The sequence below is a fragment of the Sturnus vulgaris genome, chromosome 27 (assembly GCF_052056855.1).
Source record: "Sturnus vulgaris isolate bStuVul1 chromosome 27, bStuVul1.hap1, whole genome shotgun sequence".
In the NCBI taxonomy this organism is placed as follows: Eukaryota; Metazoa; Chordata; class Aves; order Passeriformes; family Sturnidae; genus Sturnus; species Sturnus vulgaris.
In genome coordinates, this window is record NC_142269.1 from 5306233 (window position 1) to 5329903 (window position 23671).

Genomic DNA, 23671 nt, shown 5'->3' on the forward strand with positions numbered 1-23671 from the left:
AGCAGGACCACTGCAAAGGGGTGTAGGGAATGAGGTGTAGCACAGAGGGGTTATGCCAGTGAGGTGTAGCAGAGAGGTGTGTTGGGAGTGAGGTGTAGCACAGAGGGATTGTCTGCAGTGGAGTGTAGCAGCCATTTCCCTCCTCTCTCCTTCCTACTCTGACACCAACATATTGAGGCCAAGGTATCACTTTCTAAGTCATCACCACATTGCTTGCTTGGCGAGATAAGGACCTTGCTCTGATTAAATGCACCAAGTCATTTCTAAAAGCAGCTTTCAGGCAGAATTTATGACTCCAGAAATGTACAATGAATTGTTGCTGTAAAAATGAAATAAAGAGGTTCTTTGGTGGGGAGGACACATGACCCACTGTATCCTAATGGATGTCCAACACATGGTTCACGTCCCCAGTTCCTCTCTCTCCATGAATGCTGGATAATGAAGCGCAACTCTGATGGATTCATGTCTGCACCAAACTGATAAAAATGGCCACCAAAAAAAAAATCTCCCAAACACTGGTGTCCTCCCAACAAGTACAATGCTGCATTGTCCCCCAAAACAACCCCAGTCTGGCAATTTATGGAGAGGAACCCCGGTATGAATTAGACACTGTACCCCTGAGTAGGACAGATTAATTTGCACAGCATTCCTGGGGGCCAGCTGAGGATTCCTGGGCTCGCCAGGGGAAGCATCCTATCCCATCCCTACCCTTCCCTCCTCCTGTGGTTTTCCAAGGGCTGGGAACGGGGCTGAGGTTGTGGCTGGTACGTGGGAAAGCAAAGGGGCCGTCCAAGCGTGGTGCCTCATTAGCAAAGACAATAAACTCTCCCCGGATAACAGGGCTGGAATGGGGCTGGGTGCAGCTGAAGTAGGTCACAGGCTCCATCCTGGAACACCCACGGGCTGTGAGGGTCTGGGCCAGCTGAGGGGACCTGGAGGAACATGGGCAGAGTAGGAATGGGGGCATGGGGTGCTTGCAGGGGCACTGGGAGCATATAGTGGGACTGACTCTCCTGGCACAGCACCTCTAGCCAGGAAGCAGCCTGAAACAGGGAAGCAATGCTTTTTTTGAGCTGCTTGGCTGTGGAGGGAATCATGAAGTCCAGAACCAGGTAGTTTTGCTGGCAGAGCAGCATCAGCCCCAGGCACTGCAGATCCAGCATAGCCAGGCTGGGATGGCTCATCTGCAGGCAGCCCAGGGAGGCAAGAGCAGCTCCAGTAGCCACAGCCCCTGTGCTGCAGGACACCAAGGACCAGCAGCTCTGGTGGATGAGACTGGCCCATCGTTGGGGATGGTCCTGACAGGGGCTGGCACCGTGCCCCTGCTCACTCCCAGCCCCATCTGCGGCCCCACTTACAGCAGAGTTGAAGCGCAGGTGGCAGATGTTGCAGGAGATGAATTGCTTCTTCTTGAGCGGGGCCGGCACGCCGAAGGTGTGGCTGATCACTGCCTTCTGCACCGGGTCCATCTGGAAGGGGAGGGAGGGCAGAGGGTGGCTGGGTGCTATGTCCTGATGGCTGTCCCTGCATGGCACCGTGACCTGGTGACCCTCACGCCTGCCACGCTCCCAAGGAGCCGCTGCCAACACCCCAGAGCTCACATGGGGTGGCTGGAAGGAGCAAGGGGCCGCATCTGCTGAGGAGCCCTGTGGCCATGGAGGCTCCCCTGCACACGGCAAGGTGCTGTGTCAACACTGGCTCCTGTCCTGCTTAAACCATTCTTGAATCCATCAAATCCACAAGGTTGGAATGTCAGCTGTGGTCTGGCAGAAGGGACGAGACCCCATCTGCCCCAGTGTGTGCCCAAGTCCCCTGTCCCCCCACACAGACATTTGTATCACAGATGCCAAATTACCAGTTTCTGTTTGAACCACATTGGCTACCCTTGACTTCAGCAGGAGCAGAAATCACCAAAATAGGGGGACAGAGGTAACCAAAACAAGCATCTGGCCATTCATTCTCCATGTGCTCTTCAACAGAGAGTTGGAATGTCCCCAAGCAATGCCAAAGGCACGAGCAGGGCCATGTGTGCCAGCCCGTAGGACACTGACAGCCCACACGGGTGCCAGGGCAGGAGGGACACCAGTGCTTGCTGCCACAGACACAGCTCAAACAAGATACAGTGCCCACAAAATCCCCTCTGGGCTGCCCCACTGCTGCCCAGATGTGCTTTTCACCTGCTCAAACACAACAATGACAGCTCGGTCACTGGGCTGGGCACACACAGAACCACTCTGATGACCTGCCAGTAGCCATGTCTGTCCACCAGCCTGCCCAGGGCTGCAGTGGGGCCAAGCATGTGGCCAGTGCCAGGCCCTGGCCCTTCTGTCTCGCCTCAGGGCTCGGCCTCATTCCATAGCCCAAGCACCAAACTGCTTCCAAAAGCCATAATTGTTTTTAACAAAATGCATTTATTAAGGAAGAAAACATAAGAATAACCTCTTTGTCTGAGCGTGGCTCCAATCTATAATGCAAGTATTGTTCCCTAGCCTGTGGCACAGGGAGATTATCTTATCTGAGTCCTGCTGTCAGGAGAGCCCAGGGTTTTCAGTGATCGTATTTCTCTGCGAAGCTATTTCACTGCCGAGACAGGTGCATCAGTCTTCGAGGCACATGCCTGGACAACAGCACCATTATCAAGACCACAAATTCCTTTCCAGGAGTGAGCAGAATGGTAAAAGCAGGTGATTAATGAAGTGCCTGTTTGCTATGAAATTTTACTCACTTATCTGGCATATAAATGAAGAGGCATTTGGGGTTCAGCAGAACCTGGAGGAAGCTACAGATGGCCAAGATGCTGCTCCATGCCTAACAACAGACATTGCAATGTGCTTCTGGCAGCACCCCCATGCTGCTGGGCTGCTGGGCCAGCACTTGTTTTCCAGAGAAACACCCACCTTTCCATTCAGGAAAGAAAAATGGCTCCAACCTTCCCAGCAATGTCAGCCACCAGGTTCCAGCTGGTTGCTCCCACCAAGCACCACCAGCTCCCACCAAACAACACTGGCACCCACGGAGCACTACCAGCTCCCATGGGCTCATCCACACCCTGAGCACTGCAGCATGAGCAGGATTGGGATCAGAGGAGGATGCAGAGGGGAGGAAGATGCTGGCACAAGGACACAAATGAGGCCAGGGACTGTCTTGGCCTCATTCTGAATGTGTCAGTAAAGCCAGTGGCACCAGGGCCACATCTGAGCCTCAGCTACACAGTGGTGGTGCTGAACAGCCTCAGCACAGGGTCCCCTCATCCCCCAGGGTTACGCCAGGGTGATGGCACCAACCTGGGTCTTTCTACCTCCTGTGCTTTTGCCAAATCCACCCTGCTCGACTCTGCAGCACAGCAATGAGTTTTGTCCACCAGAGCACCTGCAACCGCTCTGGGCAGGCGCAGGACTCACGAGCTCCCAGGGGCTGGGCTGGCCAGCACACTCAGACCTGGCTCCTCACCCCAGCCCCAGGCATCCCAGCCGAGGCACCTGCATCTGGTGGCCGTTGCTGCTCCTGCTGTCCCAAAGTGAACACCAGCACTGTCTCAAGCCTTCAGCTGCCCAGTCCCACGAAAGCACACACACTCTCAGGTGCTTTGCCAGAAGCTCAACCCAGCTCCATCCCGCACTGAGCACGTCTGAAGCCTGGTGCCACCTGAGAGCCTCCTGTGCTTCCCCCCGAAAGCAAACACAAACATCCCTCTATCTCCTCCCCGCCGTGTGCCCTACAGCTCCCTCGGATATGGAAAAGTCCCGCAGCTCCTGCGGGGCTGGTGGGGGGCTGTGCTGCAGCCATACATACCGGTGCCTGCAGCCAGGGATTGAGGCTCTTCCTGGCGGTTTCCAGAAGAATGGAGCCAGTGACAGAGGTGGCTTTGGGCACCGCGGTCTTGGGGAATAAAGATCCCAGCTTTATAGTCAATTCGTATTGACTCACATTACTTTATTTATCCCTGGATGTTCCTGCCGATATAAATAGCGATCCTTGCGCCGAGCTCCCTGCGGCCGCTGAGGTCAGGAGCAGGAATTCACAGGGATGCAGCATCCGTTCAGATCGAGTCTGCTGACGGAGTTTTACGAGGCGCTGCTGGGTCCTGGGGATTTGCAACATCCCAAGCTAAGGGAAGGGCCTTTGGAGCAAGGAACGTGCCTGCAGTGCTCTTAGGGGTTTTATCACCGGTTGTTGCTCTAAGTGACAGGAGGCAGCTTGGAAGGGTTTTGTTCGCTCCAGAGTAAAACATCTGCTGGGTTCATGGGAGTCCTGTGACCTGCTCTGAGTGCAGAGTGTTCTGCCGGGCAGTGCAAACAGCTCCTGCTCCACAGGGCACTGCTGAGCCCTCACAGCGTGACCAGCCAGGCAGGGCATGAAAGGGGAGCCCCCAGATCCTGCTGTGGAGCAGCTCCAATGTGGCAGCAACCTCAGCAAGAGGCAGACCCTGACTGCTCACCCCTACCCTCTCCCCACACTGAGGCTCAAGGGGAGTCTGACCAGCCTGGCTCAGGACGCAGGGATGTTCCAGCCCTTCATCCTGTGGGATGGAAGCTCTACTCTGGCTCCTCCAGAGCCACTAGCCTGGCACCTGAACCTCACCCAGCCTCCTTCAGCCACATCTCCAGCACAGACACACCCCAAAGGGGCAGCTCCTGCCTCCGGACATCAGCCAACAGCACACACTGGGCTCAAGTCTGAGCCCAGAGTGGTTGGCTCCAGGTCCCCAGATGGCTGGGACAGCCTCCCCTGGCATCTCTGTCCGTGTCTGACCCATCCTCTGTGGCAGGAGCCCACACAGAGCACAGCAGCCATGCAACACTCTGTGGCTCCAGCAAGTACCAGATTCATTTTCCAAATTACTAATTTTTCAAAAGCAACAAACGTGGGTGAACACATGCTGAGGCAGCGGCAGGTGGGAGCCAAGAGGAGCAAACAACAGGCGTTGGGTCAAGTGTACTCCTGACTCCAGCAACTAAAAAAAGAGCCCAGACAAAGAGCAGGAACTATAATGGCATCAAAAACCCTCCTGTCCTGTGTTCCAGCTCATTAGCCCAGGGAGAGGCTGGGCTGAGGCTTCAAAAGAGCTTAAAGGACTCAGACGCCTGAATCCCATTCAACAGCAACTGGAATCCTGCGCTTAATTTCTGAACTGTCTTTGAGGATCTGAGCGATAATTTGCACCTTCCGAGCATGTTTAAGCTCAAAGCCACTCACAAAAGGCCAGCGAGCAGGGAGGGGGCTCACGAAAGTCCCATTTCCAGGTTCATGAGAGAAAACAATGGGCACTGACTGAACCCCGAAACACCAGCATGCAGTGCCTCTGGGGCAGAGATGGGGAGCAGCCCCCAGGCCCACTGCCCTTCCCAGAGCAGAACCTGCTCCACAACAATTCTAGGCATCACCCAGGGGTTACAGAGACCCCCACGGGGCTGGGACCAGCCTGGGGGAGCGGTGCAGCATGGGGAAAACACCATTTCACACCTGGCACGGCGGTGTGTCCTTGGCCACATCCATGGCAGTTTCACTGTCTAATGGAACATCTCTAAAGATATGTGTCACTGCCCACTCCAGGCACCTGGGTTGGTAGTCCAAAGTTGGAGACCTGGAGCCCAAGTGAGGGGTGGGAGCAGCCCCCCAGCACCCTGACTCTCCCAACATCCACGGCAGCAGCCACATTCCTCCTATCTGTAGTACATTCTTTCTTTTCTTTTCCTTATTTAATTTTCAACTAATGAACTGCTCTCCAGAGCTACTTTATTACTATTGATTCCAGGGGCAAAATCCAATTGATCTTGGTTAAAATGAACCATGTTTTTAATTCTGATACTGACAGGCGCTGGCTGGGCAGGAGCCTCTCTGAGCTAAGGGCAAAGTGGGCATGTTGAACTGGTGTCCAGCAACCAAAAACCCCAGGAATTAAACCAGAAACTACCTGGTAAGGTTCAAGGAGTGGTGCCATGTAGAGGAGGGACTGCTGTAAGGGAGGAGGGGTCCAGCAGCCAATGCCCATCCTCCCTGAGGACTCACCGTGTTGAAGTTGGGGAAGAGGTTGAGCGGTGATGTCCCGTTGAGCCTGAAGGTCAGAAAGTGTTTGATGTCCAAGGGGGGATGAAGAGGCCGGCCAGGAATGGGCAATGATGCTAAGAGGGGGCTGCTGTGTCCGGAGGGACCTGGGCAGGCAGAGGGAGAGAGCAGCGTTAGCACCGGTGATCCCTGCTCACAGCAGCACAGAGAACACGAGACACGGCACACGGGGACACCTGCCACGGACTACAGAGCCCCCCAGGGAAAGGTCCCAGCCCAGGGTGGCCTTGGGCAACCCTTTGCTTTCCAGGCTCAAAACGAGCACCCCAGTTTGAAGCGGGATGCAGCCGCCTCCGCACCAGAGCGTGGACACACACAGGAGTCTGAACCCTCAAAAGACGTCCAAACCTCCCCCAGGGAAGCAGCCCCTTCCCTGGGCTCTGCCATGGAGCCACACAGCCCTGGGCTCCCCTACACCAGCACCAGCGGGGCTCCTCACCAGGGCTGGTGAGGTTTTGGCTGCCAGCAGCAGCCAAAGGGCTGGGGCAGGGGCTGAGCTGCGCCCACTCCTGCGGCACAGCTGCCACTCCCCGTCCCCCGCAAACCAACCACGCGCTCCAGCGTGAGATTTAAAAATAGCCTGGGGTTATTAATAATGTTCTGTTCCAACAGAAAACACCTGTGGGACAGAGGGAAGGAGGGAGGGGTCTGTCTCCAGCCTGCTCCCCATCCCAGCTCGGACTCATCACAGATGATGAGTACAGGAAAGCATCCCCCAAGTGGCAGAGGGAGTCCCTGTCCAGCTCTAGGAGTGAGGGAGATAAGCTAAAATAAAAAAAAAAAAGTTAACTAATCAAACACAATAAATAAGAAAAGGTTTCAGAGTGCTGTGAGCCAGAAGAGCCCATTCATATCCCACATGGCTTCACACCTCCTCCAATCCACCCACAGCCCCGTCCCTTTTCCTGCAGCAAGGACAAGGTCAATGTTCCTCATTCCTTCGGATTTTTTTGAGGTTTAGGTTATTTTTCACTTCAAAGGCATCATGGATCCGTTAACCCAGCACAGCACAACCCCATCCCAACAACCCCCCTTACCTGAAAATACCCTCGTGGGAGGCTGAAAGTGGCCAGTACCCCCTCCCACAGCAAGAACATTCCACCAGCACCTCTTGTGACAGCACCGAGCCCGAGCCCCCCTGCAGCCCTCACACCCTGATGCCAGCTATGCAGAATGGGGATCGCAGGCTGGGGCTGCTCCTCACTCTGCTCCACACCCGCCCCATGCCAATCCCGCTGGTGCAGGATCTGAGACATGCATCTGAAATTCAAAGTTTGAGAGATTCCCTGGATCTGAGCAGCGAGTGCTCGTCGCCAGCCCCACGGGCACCAACGACCTCTTTCTGGGAGAGCGCACGCAGCGGCTCTGCCACGGCACCGGAGCCATCCCCAAGCCAGGCCTGACTCCAGGGAGGAATTACAGTTTGCTTCATCAGGCGTGCACTGATCGAGTTAATTCCAGAGTCGCCCAGAAGGGAAATCTGTGAAACCGCTTAAAAATAAATAAATAACATTACAGCAGCAGCGAGCAGGACTGGGTGAGGGGTGCATAATTAACCTTCTGAGGCGTGAAACAGCTCTTCTACATCAAATCATCTGAGACGGTCGGGCTGGCGCCAGAGGAGCTGCCCTGGGACCCCCCAGCACACACAGCCGGGGCCCCACGCGAGAACAGCAAAGGCATTTGGGGCTGGATCACGAGGGGAGACACTCATCACAGTCATGCACGGACTGCACTGGCCTTAAAAACATAAAATATACACATATATAAAAAAATTATATATGCATATATATATATATGGGAGGAACAAGAGGTGAGCAATCACCTCATCCCCAAAATCAGCGACTACAAGAAGGCAGGCTGCAGCTCAGCTAGTGCTTTGGGCTGAAGGGTTCAGTCCCTGGGGAGCAGCTCCTGCACTGGGCAGGCACAGGATGAGTGCTGAGGGGACACAGACTCCCAGGATCAGCCACCACCTGCAGCAGCTGCTGCCCACCCATGAGAAGATATGTCAACCTCTTTGGCATATACTTGAGCTCAAATTTGTGGATTAAACACATTTATGGACTGGGATAAACCAGGCAGTTAGAGAGCTCAGAAACCCCTGTGAGACCCTACAGATGGGCAGGTCTGTGCTCACTTGCCTTTGTCCCTGAAGCAGACAAGACCCCGAGGAGCAGGAAGAGGGCTGAGGCCACCTCAGTGAAGCTCCCCAGCATGCCACAACACCCTGCTGAGGCACCCACAGGATGCTCTTGGGGCACCTTTCCAAGGTTAGGGGGCCATGGCATTGTGGGCTTTGCCTTACCTTTGCTGCAGGGCAGATTCCAGCAGCAGCTGAGGGCAGTATTTTTAGGTATTAATTAGACACTTAATTAAGGGGATTTGCTTTTGGGAGAGTGGCAGGGTCCCAGATCTGTATAGAATGACACGACCTTACGCAAGGTGACGGGCATAGCCAGCAGCAGGTGGGGCTGTGCTGGAGAACAGACCCCCAGAGGTGCAGTTTTTTGTCACAGCCCCTGCTCTGTCTCCCCCCGTTTTGGCAGAGGAGCCCCCACCTCCTGGGTGGTTATTTAACCTCATGGGTTAAATGCTGTTGCTCTGGCACTGCAGGTCCTCCTGGGACAGGACGTGCTCCAGGCTCTGCAGAGCATTCCAAGGGGCTGGTGCAAGGAGAGGAGCACAGGAACCACGTGTTCCTGGCATGAGCACCTGCTGTATTTTGGGGGAGTTGTCTCTGTTCCCTCCTCAGTTCCACAGGTACAGTCCAGGCCTGACCAGGAGATGCCAAAGCCATGATGTCCCTGATGTGGTGCTGTCCCCTGCTTGGGGCTCAGCCAGAGCCATCAGAGCCTGCACATTCTCTACCTGGGGGTCAGCCTCTTCCCAGCCTTCTGGAGCTCAGCCCAGTTCCTGTCCCACAGACAAGTGACTTTTGTAGAGATTCCTTGGAATTTAAAGGAAGTTTCAGCCCTGCATTTAACCAAACTCAACTGAACTGTGTCTGGCTGTCCTCCCCAGCCTGTACCCTACCCCTTCACTCTATACAGCCACTGAACACACACCTGCAGCAGGTTTTTCTCCTGGTCCCTGTGAGGCAGAGCAGAGCAACTGTTGTGCTCTGACACCTGCCTGTGTGAACCTCCCAGAGCTGCCTCTGAAGGTGGCAGGGCCAACACTGCAGGTTCTCATACCAACACGAGTCTGCCAAGGACTCATCTTCGCAGACGCCGCTGCCTCAGAGAGCATCTGGCACGAAGTCTGCCTAGGCCAGATGGAGACAGAGCTGTTTATTCACACAGAGGCTCCCTCCTGCCTTGGAGATGTTCTCAGCAAGTTTTGATGGTGTCTCTAAATCCTTACCCAGGGCTTTAAAGCTTTTGTCTCTGGCCAAGCACGATTCCAGGAGGCTCCCCAGTGCCAAAGGCTGATGGCCAGAGAAGAGGAACAACACCCAGTTACAATGCTGGACCATGATGGCAGCACTAGTGCAGCCCCAGCACCTCTGGGATCTGGACTAGTAACAAACAGACTGGACTGCATTGGACTCCCAGAGCAACCAGACCTGGACTGTGAGGCAGCAGATCTGCTACATCCTCCCATTTCCAGTTTTTGGCAGCCCCAGCAGAGGACCCAGCACTGAGGATTCGAGGTAATGCTTCATGATGCTGCACTGGGTTTGTTGCTGATTAGAATCAGTCTGGACTGAAGGAAATAGCCCTCCAGAACCAGCAAAGCCCTGTCACACTGGAACACACCAGCAGCACCCCAGCCCCACTGGCACCGCCAGACCCGTGGGCAGAGGGGCCCAAGCTCCTGGGTGCTGCGGGCACCAACAGCTCTGCTCACCTCGGGATAAAGAGCAACACTTCAGAGCAGAAATATGAGCTGAACACCTCCACTTGGTCCCAAAAGCAGGTGTTGAAGGACTTTCTCCTGGACTGCAGGTTTCCAAGAGCTCAGGGTGCAAAGGGAACTCCAGGACGTGAGGACGTTTTGGAAAGAACAAGAATTAGCTATTGATTGTTTTTGGACCCCTGTTCATAATTTATTCTGTCCTTGCAAAAAAAACCCACGTCCTTCTAGATATCTTTATACTTTAAACTTTAGGAAAATTAAGATAGACCTTTTTAATATAGATATTTATATATGTATATTTATATATATACACACATACACATATGTACACAGTGATGCATTTAAAGTTACTATTTCCTCAGCCATTACAATATCATTCCCTAAATCTCTTCCTCTTGAAATGATCATGACTTGATGTCACTGCTAAAAATACCCCGTGCTGTGTGCAAGGAACACCAACACGACACCGCCAGGCATGTTGGGGTCGGCGCAGAGCTCAAGGATGCACTGCCTTTTCTGCATTCACTCTCCAGGCTCCAGAATAACAGAAATCCCATCTTTTTGCAGAGCATTAAGCAAAAGCTGCTGGGTATCTTTGTGCAAAGGCAATGTGACATTTGAGCTCAAGAGCTTTGCCTTCATCTCACTATAACAAAATAATGACAAACCCTTGGAAAAAACTCATCTCAATTTGGAATCTCAGGTGGCCCCAGGATTCTGAACTCTGGGAGATTCAAACAGAGGTATGGGGCATGAGGGAGGGGTGGTCGTGGGACCGGCATGGCTTTGCAAAGGATCCTGTTTTCTCTTCCCAGCACAGAGCAGGTCACCATCCCCTGTGGCTGCCCGGCCCCAGCAGTGACCAGTGATGCAGAAAGTGACGCTGAGCTGGCACTGGGGGCTGCCCGCAGGCCCCGGCTCCTGCCCAAGGGCTCGGCCCTCACCAGCCACGCTCACTTCACCTGTGCCATGATGAACCCAGACTCCCTCATGCTCTCATAGTACTCGATGGCCAGTGCAAAGTTGAACTCGCTGATGGCTGGCCCGTCGATGGCGATCTTCATGAGGTCAGAGAGCCCCTCGGCCTTCGCATGGCGCGACTGGCCGCGCTTCAGCAGCTCCCGGCCCCGGCTCATCTTCTCGGCCAGGACCGAGCCCAGCGGCAAGGCCAGGGCAATAGCTGCCAGGACAGCGAAGTCTGGGAAGAGCTCATGCATCTCCGAGCTGCTGTAGACCAGCTTGACACAGAGATCCTTGAAGGAGAGCTGGCTGAGGCTGAAGACGATGCGCTTGAAGAGGGGAAAGTCGCTCAGGGCCCTCTCACTCACCACCACCCGTGAGTACACCTGCAGCAGGAAATTCAGCTCGCTCACCCCATAGCTGCCAATGTCCTCCAGAGACTGGGGGTAGCACTTGGGGTTGAAGATGGCAGAGAAGGAGCTGATGGCCTCCAGGACGCTGCTGGGGAACCTGTCCAGCAGGTTGCCCCGTACCCTCTCCAGGTAGCTCTCCTTCAGGTGCTCAAAATGTTTCAGGTGCACTTGGGAGCAGTTAGCCAGCTCCACACCCTTGTAGTAGAGGCGGCTCTCGCCCTCCCGGCCGTCCTGCGGGTGCTTGTCCATCTCGCTGAGGAACTCCCGGAGGTTCTGGCCGCTGGTGCTCTGCTGGGCCTGCAGCGTGGTGGCCGTGGCTGAGACTATGGGCTTCAAGATGGAGAGGTCAAAGTCCTCAATCTGGAAAAAGCGGCTGAGCTTCTGGAAGATGGGGAGGACATCCAGGAGGATCTTGGTGAAGGCCACAAACTGGAACTTCTTGAGCTCTTCGCAGAGGCCACGGGCCACGGGTGAGCGCTCCGCCTCGCTCTCCAGCAGCAGCACCAGTGTGGGCCATGAGGAGTCAATGGCTTCTACGGCTGGGAAGATAGAAGTCCAGTGGATGGCTTTGGGGCTCCCGAGGTCTATCTCACAGAGGTCCAGGACTCTCCGCAGCTCCTGCAGGCTATCGCCTTCCCCTTGGAAGCTGGAGTAGAGCCTATACACAGCGTCCACGGTGGTCTCGTACTTCTGGAGGTACTCGATGGTGCTGATGCTCTCGGCCAGCAGCAGGGAGGTGCCATGGGACAGGCAGTGCACCTCAGTGAGGAGCGGGCAGAGCGAGGTCAGTGCCGTGCCCACCCCGCTCAGCCGCTCGGCCACCGGTGAGGCACTGTCGGCGCTGAGCCAGGTGAGCTTCATGGTGGGGATGCCGAAGGAGCGCATCACCTCACCCACCTTGCCTGCCACGCTGGAGGCCTCCCCGGTGGGCAGCTCGAAGCTGCCCAGGAAGGTGGTGGAGGTCTGCCCGTTGCAGGGGGAGACAGTGGTGGTGAACATGGCGAGGCTGCGGTGCTCCAGGACGTCCACGGTCTCATCCACCACCAGCCCAATGAACGGCGAGGCTTTGATCCTATGCCTGTCCTCGTTGTGGAGGACTTTGGCAATGGCTGCCTGGGCCAGTTGAAGGAGGGTGCAGGGAGGGAGAGAAAAACACAGATAAGATTCAGAGGCAGTGGGAGATGTGCAGCACAAGGCACAGAGTGAGCGGGTGAGCTCCCACCCACAGGCTCCCTCAGTGCACGAGTCCCGAGCCAGGCAAAAGCCCTCACACTGGTTACACACACAGAGGCAGGAAATCACTTTCTTTTTCCCTAATAAGCTTTCTCCTCCTGCTCCTGTTTGGCAGCTCAAGCACCATGGGAAGCTGCTGAGAGCTTGGGGGTTCCTGTCCTAAGCTTGGGGTCAGAGCCCCACCGATGCAGCAGGACACAGCAGCACCAGTAGCACAGACCCCTCAGCCCCCAACATTCCGTTCCCAAGCCCACACCTAAGCTGGCAGTGAGGCAGGACACCAGGAACCCATCTGCCCCATTCAGCGGTTCCACTTCACTGGCCCAGCAGGAGCAGCAGCAAAATGGCAACATTTTCTCCATCTTTACTAATTTACTCGCACTCTCCCCATTTCAGGCAAACTCCCCAGTTTGGAGGGAAAACTTCCTCTGTGTGTGTGAGTGCTGCAAGGATCACCAAAGGCTGGGAAACCTAATTAGTGGGTTTAGTCTATCTGCAGCAAAATAAGGCTCTGCAGAGAGCTGAAAAGCCTGGCAAACAGCCAAGACTCACTAAAAATTTAATTTGATTTTAGCAGGCATGAAGTGTTCATAAAATTCAGAAAATCCTTTCTAAACTCTCCGGCTAGTTGATCTTTCTGATCGCTCAGTTTAGAGCAAAAGAGGCAAAACCCACAGTGCTCGTGTGCTAATTGAACTCCTGAGCTTTCCTCCTGCCAAGCAGCCTGGCAGGCTCGGGGAGCTCCTGCACAGCCCATGGGCATGGGCACTGTCCCTGCTCTGCCAGGTGCAGTGGCCATGCACCCCAGCGGTCACCCAGGCGTCACCCCCAGCCCCATATACACACCTGCATCTCCCTGACGCTGCCAGGGTGGTAATACTCGCTGTGCTCGGAGGCCAGCAGCGCCTGGCACAGGTTGAACTTCTGGAAGTTGAGCAGGGAGGAGCACTTCTCATCCGGGATCTCCTCCTTGGCCATCCAGTAGACAGTGGTGAGGACGGCCACCTTGGCCGGGTTCACCTCCACCTTGATGACCGAGCGCAGCTCGGGGTGGCCGTGGACACGTGTCTCGAAGGCCAGCTGCTCCCGGTTCACGGCCAGCGCCTGGCGGTGCGCGCCGGAGGTGACGTGCCGCAGCAGCGCGTGGCGCTGGAAATTGTCCGTGCCCACGGTAAAGGCGTTTTCTGCTTTACCGTGCTTGTTCTTCACCAGTGCCTGCCGACACTCTATGCAAAACATGAGTTTCCTCTCATAGTCAAACTCCAGCCAGGTAAATTCTTCCTTCCAGTGCTCATTGAAATAGCGTTTACACTTTTTATTGGAATTTGAAGTTTCCCCAGCTGGCTTTTTCCCTGGAGGCACCATATTGCTGTGGCTGGGAAATCAACTACAGTTGAACTGCACTGTGCCTTGAGGAGCAGCCTGCACATTTAATTTAGTAAGAAGGTCTATTACCACTCTCCTGGTCCGACTGGAGATGAAAGAGACACAAGGGAAAGGGATTAGGGCCCTGCAAACCTCAGCCGGGGCTCAGCTGTGGTGGCACAGCGACAGTGGCACAGTGACAGCGATGCTGGGGGCAGGTCAGGCTGTGCAACAGCCCCAGCACCACACAGGGGGATCCCATCAAGCACCTCATTGGCATCACCAGAAGCTCTCAGTGTTACTGGTGGGACTGGCGCACACACCACAGGAACACCCACATGCTTCCCCCAGGAGCAGCTTTCCCCTCTCTGCTGGTACTGGGAAGGTGAGGAAGGCTCAGCGCTGGCTGAAACACTCAAAACAGAGCGTTCAGCCCCGGAGGGGCAGCACCTGCTGGCAGTGAGTGCCAGGGCCCTGGAGCTGAACAAGGGTGTTGTTCTGGGAGATAGCTCAGACACACGTGCTTGTGTGCACACGTGAGCTCTCAGTCCTGCCTGGCTTGTCTCTCTTCCAGGGAATTGCCAAAGCTGTGGCAGGTCCCATGGCAGCAGAGCCATGCTCTGCACATTCAGTGGCATCCCAAGTGTCCCTCTCAAGGGGTGACAAAAAGGATCCACTCCAGGCCAGGCTCCCAAATATCTACTGAGCTAGAAGGTGCAAAGCACTAAAACATGTAACCAAAACAGGACTTGAAGTGTTTTAAGCATTCACTTGACATCCTCCCTACACTTCAGGCCCACTCAGTTCAAACCGAGCCTTGATAAAGGTGATAGTAAGAGGAGAGAGAAGGAGAGAGAAAAGCCCAGTGCTCCTGGCTGCAATGGCCCCAGGGGAGGACTCCTGCACTCTTTCCCTGTCACTGACCCCATTCGCTCTCAAGCCATCCCCAAGCCCCCCCCGCCCCCCCCCCAGCTTGTTCCAGCAGAAGCTGCTGCCTTGGAAAGGGAAAAAAAAAAAAAAAAAAAAAAAAAAAAAAAAAAAAAAAAGAGCAGCAATTAGTGTGTGGGATGCACGAGGCCGGGGCGCGGGTTGGGATGGAGCAGAGCGCCGTGGCATCCCTTCCCACAGCACCCATTCCCGCAGCACCCGTGGTGCTCTGGCACCAGCCCAGCACCCCTCACTGCTGCTGCCCACGGGCAAGAGCAGCACTGCGCATCGTGGGGGACTCGGCAGCAGCTCGGGATGGGGGTCACACTCCGCTCCCCCCAGCCAGCCTGCTTCTCCCCCCGCCGGGAAGTCTGGGCAGGATCAGGATTTATTTGCGAGAGGACAAGCCGCTGCCCTGAGCCTTGTCCGTGGTGCATCAGCCCTGGCTGCCGTGTTGCCGTGCCCGGAGGGTGAGCGGAGCAGCCCCAGCGCCCAGCCCAGCGTGCCCACCCCGCTCACCCGCCCCTACATACGTACCATGGAAAAGCTGCCATAGGCTTTGGGGTGGGGGGCTTGCAAACTTCCCAGATTTTAAATAGGTAAAAAAAAAAAAAAAATCTAATTAAAAAAAAAAATTAAAAAAAACCCCAAAACCCAACAAAACCCAGCCAAGCACCGCAAAGCCAAAAATAAAACAAAAAGCAGCGGGGTGTTTGGGAGGCGGCACCACCTCCCGCCCCGCAGCCCCCGCGGCCCCGAGCGCGGCGGCTGCGGGAACAAAGCCTGCGGCGGCCGCCCGCGCTCACCGGAGCACGGGAGCAGCCATCTTGCTGCGAGGACTGTCTGGCTCACGGATGCTCTCGGCAGCCCACGGCGGCAGTGGCCACTAGCGGTGGCCGGGATGGGGAAGGCCGTGGCTGGGCTATGGGGACAGTGGATGTGGTGGCTGCGCCATGAGCTCCGGCCCCTGGGGAGGGGGAGCGCACGGAGCCCTGTGCTCACCTGCCGGGACCCTTCCCGCCAAGGTGTGATAGGCATCAGGTGCCCGGGGACCTCTAGCCTGGGTGTCTTAGCTGAGAGCTGGCCACATGCAGCAGGGTGAGCTGCAGGAGTGTTTGCAGCCAGCCAGGACGGGTGTTTCTCTGGGTTTCAGAAGTGTTCTGCAAGCAGCCGGGGGCAGAGCAGCCCCCAGTCATGGATGCGGAGTTTCGGCAGGATCCAAGTCCAAGCCCTTTAGGAAATTCCACAAGGTGTTCCTGCTTGCTTGCACTCCTGGTCCATAGCTGCAGGGCTGGGATTGAAACCCAGCCCCTTCCAGGGATCCCTAACGAGCAGAGGGGTTCTTCACATCCCCAAATACTTTCTTTTAACAATAAATGCAGAAATCTAGATCCCCTTGACTACTTCCAGAAAGAGGACTTTGTGCCACCTTTGCTTTACCCAAACAAGGCTCCTAAGAACACTGAAATCCCAAGGGGCACCAGTATCCCGTGGAACCCCTACTGGGAACCTGGCTCCTGGTTTCCCAGCACATATCACATGCCTGGGAGCTGAAGGATGCTCCCACCCAGATTCGCCCTTCTCTGCAGTGTGGAGTTGGGCCATGAGAAGGGATGTGGCCCACTGGAATTTGCCGGGATTAGGAGCTGCATTGTACCTGGCTCCGGCTGGCTCTGCACCAGGGGGGTCTGGTGGCTCCCGGTTAATTCCTCTCTTTAGGCTCCTCCACATATCCTGGGGCAAGAGGCTCTTCCTGGTCTGGGGACATTCTTGCCGAGCCACCTCAGCCCAGGGTTAATGAGAGCTGGAGGTGATGAAACCAGAGCCGGCTCCTGGGGTGAAAACAAGCCCGATTTATTCTTGTGCTAATGCAGCGAGAAAAGAGGATTGAGCCTTTTAAATGAGTTTTTAGACAGGAGCCTGCTGCATCCCCTGGTTCCCATCATTCAGAGCAGGACAGCAAAGGTCAGCGACCCCAAATCAGCAGCGGCTGGAACCAGTTCCACTTCCCATGGGGACCACTCCACGGAGCACCTGCACTGGGATCCAGGGACCAGTGGGTTCCAGACGAGAACATGCTTGCTCTGCCTGCTCCATGCAAGGGGCAAGGCTGAAACCACTGACCCCTTCTCCCCTGAAAACCCATTCCTGCTGGAAGCCTCAAGCTTTAACGCGAATTTTGGGCAGCATTTTGCAGGATGTCCCTGACCCTGCCGAGCACTCTGCCCTCACATAGCTGCCGGATGTCAGACGTCCTTCCTAAAGGAACTGGAGTGGAGATACTCCTGTTTACCTCCACACAGCAGCAGCAGCCGCCTTGGCTCGAGCCAATTGTTGCTATTTTTCCCGACTGTGCCGTGCCTGAGGAGCTGGGTGGGCAGGTGCCCCGACGCACCAGCACATCCATCATCCCCGCGGCACGAGGGCGGCAGCAGCCATGAGCCACAGTTTCCATCTGAGTCCCAGTTTCCATTGACATCCCACGCCTCCGGCAGCCAGAGCAGACCCCAGGTACACAGCTCCCACTGGGATACTCCAGGCCGATCCCTGGCACCCCTTGCAGCACTCCAGCCCCACATCTATGGATGGGCTCCCCAAGGGCTTCTTACTGCATCTATAAGAAGCTGAACAGAAGAGAACAAACCCAGCCATACTATGCCCAAAAATTTTTTTAATCCCCGAGTCCAAAGATATTTATGAGATTTTGTTTCCATCCCTGCTCTAAGCCAGTCAGGCTCTGGGAAATGACGCAACGCTCTTCCCGCAGGGAAGCGGAGGTGCTGATGTTCCCAAAGCTGCTGACCCTGCGCAGCCCCCACCTCTCCTGCCCACCCACCGACCCCTGGCCATCACAGGGCATGGGGTAGCAAAGACCCAGCACCCTACAGGTCCCTGCTTACCCTCTGCACCCAAAACCCCAGCTGTGGCAGCCCCCAAATTGAACTAGGAGCATGCAGGGGAGGGAGGACTCATGGGAGCTGCCCGGCTGCATCCCTCGCACCCGAAGGTGGTGACAGCTCAGTTCAGTCTCTGCTGTGTGTGGCGGAGGGGGAAGGCTGCAAGGAGCCACTGTCTCGTGTGGGAGAGAGCACCCGGCACCGTGGCAGCTCAGCCAAATTAAAAATACTCCTGCAGCCTCCGGGCTGGTGCCTGGACGGGCGGATCTGGCAAGGACATGGTCTGCAGGATGTGCAGACACTGGAAGGGACATGCGGAGGAGAAAATGTTCCCACACAGACAAGGGGATGGGACACACACTGGGGAGCCCCAGTATTCCCCAGCTGTGTCCCAGCTCTCCTGCACAACTCAGGGGGCTGTTCCTCCTCCGCTGGGGGTGCCCTTCCAGCACCAATGTGGGTACAAAGACCCTGGCTCCAGCACGCTGAGACCCCTGTGGAGGGGCTTGGATGGGCAGTGGGCCATAGATAGGGAACCATGGTGTGCTACTGGAGAAGAAGTCCCCTAAATTGCTGACATGGGACCCCCCCCACACAGCCCACAGGGACTGCCAGCTTGCAGGATGCAGCCTCATGCCTCGTTCCCCTGCACAGCTTTGTCACAACCTTCAGCTGCGTGACTGCAGCTGGCAGGGAACAAGCCTTGAAATAAACTCAGATGACATTCCTGCAAACTCTGGACATGGCCACAACAGGATTACTGAGCTGGGCTGGGGAGGGGGGGAGCATGCTCATCTCTCCCTGCCGGCTACCCCAGCTCCGGGCTGAGGCTCCTCCGAGCAGCAGCTGAGAAGGGCAAAGCCCTTTTTTCAAGGAGCAGGAGAGACAGCGTGATCTCACTCCCTGGGCTTCCTCCAGTCCATGCATCTGGTCTTTGAAGGCAGCTCAGCTGCATCTTGCTCCCCAGGAGCTATAGGGAACTTCACCCCACAGCACTGATACCAAAAGCAGCTGCTGAGGAGCAAACCTGGGTATCAGTCTTGCTCTATCAAGCATCTTTTCCTCCCTTGTCCTCAAGCATCAAGCCCAAATCCCTTTGGATTTTAATTCCCAACGCTTCCCATCTGACAGGTAATGATGTGAAAAACGAGCATTTAGGGATGCCTCCCCCAGCAGAGATCCCAATCAGCTCAATGTCCCCTGTGTCACAGCCAGCAGTGCTGCCAGGCCAGTGCAGCCCAGCCAAAACCCCACCGGGCTCTGCCACAAGTCCCGAGGGGCTTGGGGGGATGTGGGCTCATCCTGACTGGAGGCAGCAGAAGGGAGGTGACAAGCACTGAACTCTGATCTGGGCTCCACTGCCCGCAGCCCTCCCTGAGTGGTGCAGGAGAGGCCAGGGTCCTCCTGAGAGATGGAGAGCTTGGAAGTGCACCGGAGCCCCTGATCAGTTCAGCCTTTATTCTGGACGCTGTTTAAATTGTAAAAATTGCAGCCAAGTCCAATTCATTACAGCCGAGGAACGGCTGACAGAAATGAAAAGGGAGAAAAGCTCCTCAGATTGATGCTTTCTCACCATTCCAGAGAAATAACCAATTTGGAACAAATTAGGGGCTCCCATCTCCACCAGCCTTTTGAATTGCCTCCAAGCCAACGCACATTTTTCATAGCGCAGCATTTCTTCCATTAGCAGTGAAAATTAATGATTTCTATTATTGAAGCACCTGAAGGCAGGTGCCTCCCTCACGCAGCCAGGGCTGGGCTGGCACTGAGCCCCCAGAGAGCCAAGAAGACCCATGAGAAGGTTCAGAGAGGATAGGTGATGTGGCCAGGGCCACCTGGTAGGTCAGTGGCAGAGCCAGGCTCCAGCCAGTGGCCATCCCTGCCGGGCTGTTGCCTCTCAGTGGTGCCATCCCAGACGTGCCAGAGAACTGCACGCTGACAACCACGGTGATGCCCAAACCACTGCATGTGACAGTGTCACAGCAAACCCCCCTAAGCAGTGAAACCACATGGGCTTCAGCCAGTCTCAGCTTTGCTTGGGTAGTGGGAAAAGGGGAATAGCCCCAAGGGCGCCCACCAATTCAGACTTCAGGAGGGCAAGTCCTGGGGGACCAAGAGGGCTTTCAAACCCCAATCCTCTCACATATTTCCCCTCCCAAGGTTTAGAGAGACCAAAGCCCTTCACCTCCCCTTGCCTGCTCTCTGCTCCCAGCATTATTTCCTGAGCACAGTTCCCAGACAGCTGAAGCACACAACCCCCCTGCAACCACGGCTGCCCCACGGCCAGGATGGTCATGCCTAGGGTTTGGAAGATGACACACATCTGTCATTATATTTTAATTAGATTTTTATTTCCTACCTCTAGTATTTCATTGTAATTTCCGCCACTCCTACCCAGGCCATGCTAATATAATCACTCTGGAGGAGAGTGGGAGCAGCCAGCCCACTCCTTCCAACATCCCGCTCAGGAAAGGCAAAAAAAGCAATCTGCTAAATCCCCAGCCCCTGCAGTCATTACAAGCTCAGGGACATCAGGTGGGTGCTGAAACAAACTATCAAAGCCTCAGTGCCGCCAGCACCTGCCAGGAGCATCGGCATAGAGAAACTTCAAAAAAAAGTTCACATTTGCTCAAAATACTTGTTAGCGGTTCATTACTGCAGCAAGGTGAGGCATAATTAAAAATGGACTAAAGAGATTTGTGAATTATATCCGCAGCTTGATGCTGGAAACACAGTGATATTTTTCTAGCCCACATCACCCTGGAGGTCAAGATTAGATGACAGCTTAGTCTAAAAATACTCTGAAGGGGAGGCTGGGGCTGTTGGAGGAGGTCAGAGCCCCCTATGCCCCCCCCAGTGTTGCTCAGAGTTGAAACCAGGGGACAGATGTGTCCCCCAGGACATTGCTTGGAGCAAGCCCCAGTAATAAAAACAACTGCTGCATCTACAGGAAAATCCACCCAAAACAACCACAGGGAAAGCTCAGTCCTACTGTCTGCCAAAGGAACCCCAAAGCCAAACCCAGCAGCTCAGTGGAGCCAGGCTCCCCACACTGTCACCCCCACATCACAGAGAGGGCTGGAATCACCATGAAAGCAACAGTCCCACCACCACGTTCTTCCACCTGGAGCAACATGGTCCTGGCATGGGGATCATCACTAAGCCCAAGACTGCAGAGTCAAAATTGAAGCTTTAGTGGCTATTCAATGTTTCCTCCATATCCGAGGCCACAGAGTAAAAAGCAAGCTCTGGGGTTGGATTTTTGTTTGTCTCTTAAGCCTGCTTCGCCTAACGAGTATTCCAGATAAATATCCCGAGTAGTGTTACGCATTCCAGAGAGACGGGGAAAGACATTTCAGAGAAAAATATTGTGTTTCAAACTATTAGAAAGATTAAATTGATCCATGGAAAGACATCTGGGGCCAGCTTGATCCATGGGAGACAGGCACAACATGGGCACCTGACTGATGTGCCAGGCTAACAACATCCATGTTCCTGGCCTGGCTGCCCTTGGGCAGCCACGGGCACCCACAAGCACATGCCAGCCACACGTTACCAGGGGAAAGGGAGTGCATGGCAGCCTGCAGACGTGCCCATGCCTACATGGATGTGCACAGCATACACACACAGACACGCACGGAGAGAAGCGGCACCGCTGCCCATGGGGATGTGCCAGACCCATCGCTGCCAGCAGCCAGGGGCCACGCTCCCTCCCCAGCACCTGCCACAAAGTTAACACTGATAACAACAAAGCCATTAAAATTACCAGCCCCGAATCCACACGAAACGGGTCCAAGAACAGTGTCACGTTCTGTTTGCTGCTGCTGCTGCTCCGCTTCTCGAGTCCGTGCCGGCCAAGCCTGGCCACGGAGCTCCACCACGGCCACCTGGGCACCCTCGCAAGGACACTCTGGTCGCTCTCCCCCAGCCTCATATCACATTAAAAGCATCGAACATTTGTGTCGCAGGTGCAGCAGAAACGCAAGTTGAAGCTGACACCCAGACAAAGAGCAAGGGCAAAATCCAGCCCCGTCAGCACACAACCTTTTCCCTCCTCTTTTTGCAGCCCTGGGAAAAATCAATAAGATGCAGTGAGTCAAACTCAGCTTGAATCCCGTAAGTAATTAGGATTAGCAGGCTGGGAGCCGAGGGAACAGGCTGCCTATGTGCTGGGCGGGGAGGGACCATTTTGTGGGTGTAGGGTACAGCCTCAGCTGATGCAAATAACACGAGCAGCTCTTAAACGGGGTTTTCAGGCAGAACGGCAATAAGGAATGGGAACGACATAATTTGCTTAGGAACAAGAAAATCTCATGAGGATAATTTGAGGTGCCGAGCCCTGCTGGGAACAGGATGGGGACCCCACAGGTCAGTCAGTAGTTGAGTTTGATGCCGAGCCCATTCCCAGCCCCTCATTCTCAGCCCGGACTCCTTGACACCGCTTATTCCCGGGTTTTTTTCACGGCAGTAAATAACCCCCCTCAGTGTTTCACTATTTAGAGTTAAGTTAGCGGCCAAAATCGCAAAGTGGAGAAGAGACCCCCCACACACACAGTCTGCGCAGAGCTACCGGCAAAATAAGAACCCATTCGATGTGTTTCTGTCCATAAAGAACAGCTCGGACGCTGAAAAGTGCCCTTTCCTCCAGCTGAAGGAACCCGGCAGAAGACGAGACTGCTCAAGCCGGGGCTCTGCGGGCAGCGGTAGCCCCGGGACAGAAGCGAGGCGATACCCCGGTCCCCCTCCCCGCGAACCCCACCGGCCGCCCGAGCTCCGCGGCTGCCCCGGTCCCGCTGCACCCCCGAGCAGCGGCTCCGCCAGCGGCGAGCCGGGGGATGAAGGAGCGATGGAGAGGAGAGAGATGGAGGGCGACGGGGAGAGATGAGGCTGCGGGAAAGTTGCGTTTCACCCACCTAGAAGCATTTTGGATGCGGCTGCGTCGCCTCGGCGCTGCTGGTGCCTCCCGCTCGCCGGGCAGAGCTGCGGGCAGGGCAGGGCCGGGCCGGGCGGGCGCAGCCCCGCTCCCACCGCCCCGCTCGCTGCCGCCCCTCGCCCCGCGTCCGGCCCCGCCTCGGCCCCGCAGCAGCGCGGGGGGAGAAGCTGCCGGAGGTGCCGGGTATCAGAGTGGAAATGGGCGGGGGGGACCGGGCGCTCCCCCTCCCCGCATAGCCGCCCCTGCGCCGGGGCTGCCCGAGCCCCGAAACTTGGGGCGAGGGGAGGGGAACCCTCAACAGCTCCGGGGCTCTCTCGGAGAGTCCTCTAAGGTGGCTGTTTAGGGCTGGCATGTGCCGAAATGCCCCCGTGGGTCTCCACCGCCGGGTTTGCTCGGTGAGGGGAGACTCAGGGGCAGGCACCCACGCCGAGCCCCGGGAAGGGCTCGCCGGCAGCAGGGACCGCGTGTCCCTGCCTGGTGACCGCGGCCGTGGGTCCCTGCTCCGCTCAGCCCCGAGTGCTGGAAACACAGAGGGTCTGACCCAACCTTATCGTCAGCTATGGGGTGACATGAGTGGACACGGGCACCTGGCCCAGGTGGGGTGCTCATCTCAACCCCCCCATGACTGGGGTTTTCATGGGCCAAGGGCCTGCTGCCTTTTCCATCAGCTCATCAGCAAAGACTCTGGCAGTTGGGCTCCTCATGGCAGCACCTTCTCTGTGTTGATTTTTGGCTTCTTCTCGGGAGGCGAGGCTCATGACTTGCTTACATTGCTGCCCTTTAAACAGGGAAATGATGAAAAACCTGCTTGTGAAAAGGGGAAACAATCACCTCCCCTGCCTCCCTGAACGGTAGAGAAGAACAAGGAAGGAATTAAATATTTTTCTCAAGTCAAACAATGCAAGGAGTTGGGCAGAAACCACTTGGCCATAAGCAGAGTGAAAATGAACATTAAACCATGAGGTGCCCGAGTCCCTTTCTGCATACCACAGACAGACGAGACACTTTTAGGGGAA

General features: G+C 55.7%; 2 protein-coding genes across 10 annotated transcripts in view; both read right to left on the bottom strand.

Annotated features, from left to right (window-relative positions):
• Positions 1-23671, bottom strand: part of ZNF385C (zinc finger protein 385C) — a 58187-nt gene that overhangs the window by 6435 nt on the left and 28081 nt on the right. For 3 of the 6 annotated variants that reach the window (XM_088179700.1, XM_088179699.1, XM_088179702.1), the window contains 2 exons: positions 6010-6152; positions 1359-1469 (listed from right to left, as the gene is read on the bottom strand). In XM_088179700.1, the coding sequence (XP_088035826.1) occupies positions 1359-1469; positions 6010-6152 (254 nt within the window). Of the gene's footprint in view, positions 1-1358; positions 1470-6009; positions 6153-6685; positions 7584-22635; positions 22713-23671 lie in introns of those variants that run through there. The other 3 variants (XM_088179705.1, XM_088179703.1, XM_088179701.1) reach the window with 2 other exon arrangements.
• On the bottom strand, positions 10197-22704 carry C27H17orf113 (chromosome 27 C17orf113 homolog). Of its 4 annotated transcripts, none has more exons than XM_088179697.1 (3): positions 22636-22704; positions 13380-14004; positions 10197-12413 (listed from the first exon to the last, which is right to left on the bottom strand). In XM_088179697.1, exons 2-3 carry the CDS (start codon positions 13896-13898, stop codon positions 10881-10883), a joined length of 2052 nt encoding a protein of 683 aa, XP_088035823.1. In that variant the 5' UTR covers positions 13899-14004; positions 22636-22704; the 3' UTR covers positions 10197-10880. The 4 variants fall into 4 exon arrangements, with proteins under 4 accessions (XP_088035823.1, XP_088035824.1, XP_088035822.1 ...); XM_088179698.1 differs by lacking the exon at positions 22636-22704 and adding an exon at positions 21489-21883; XM_088179696.1 differs by lacking the exon at positions 22636-22704 and adding an exon at positions 15632-15672.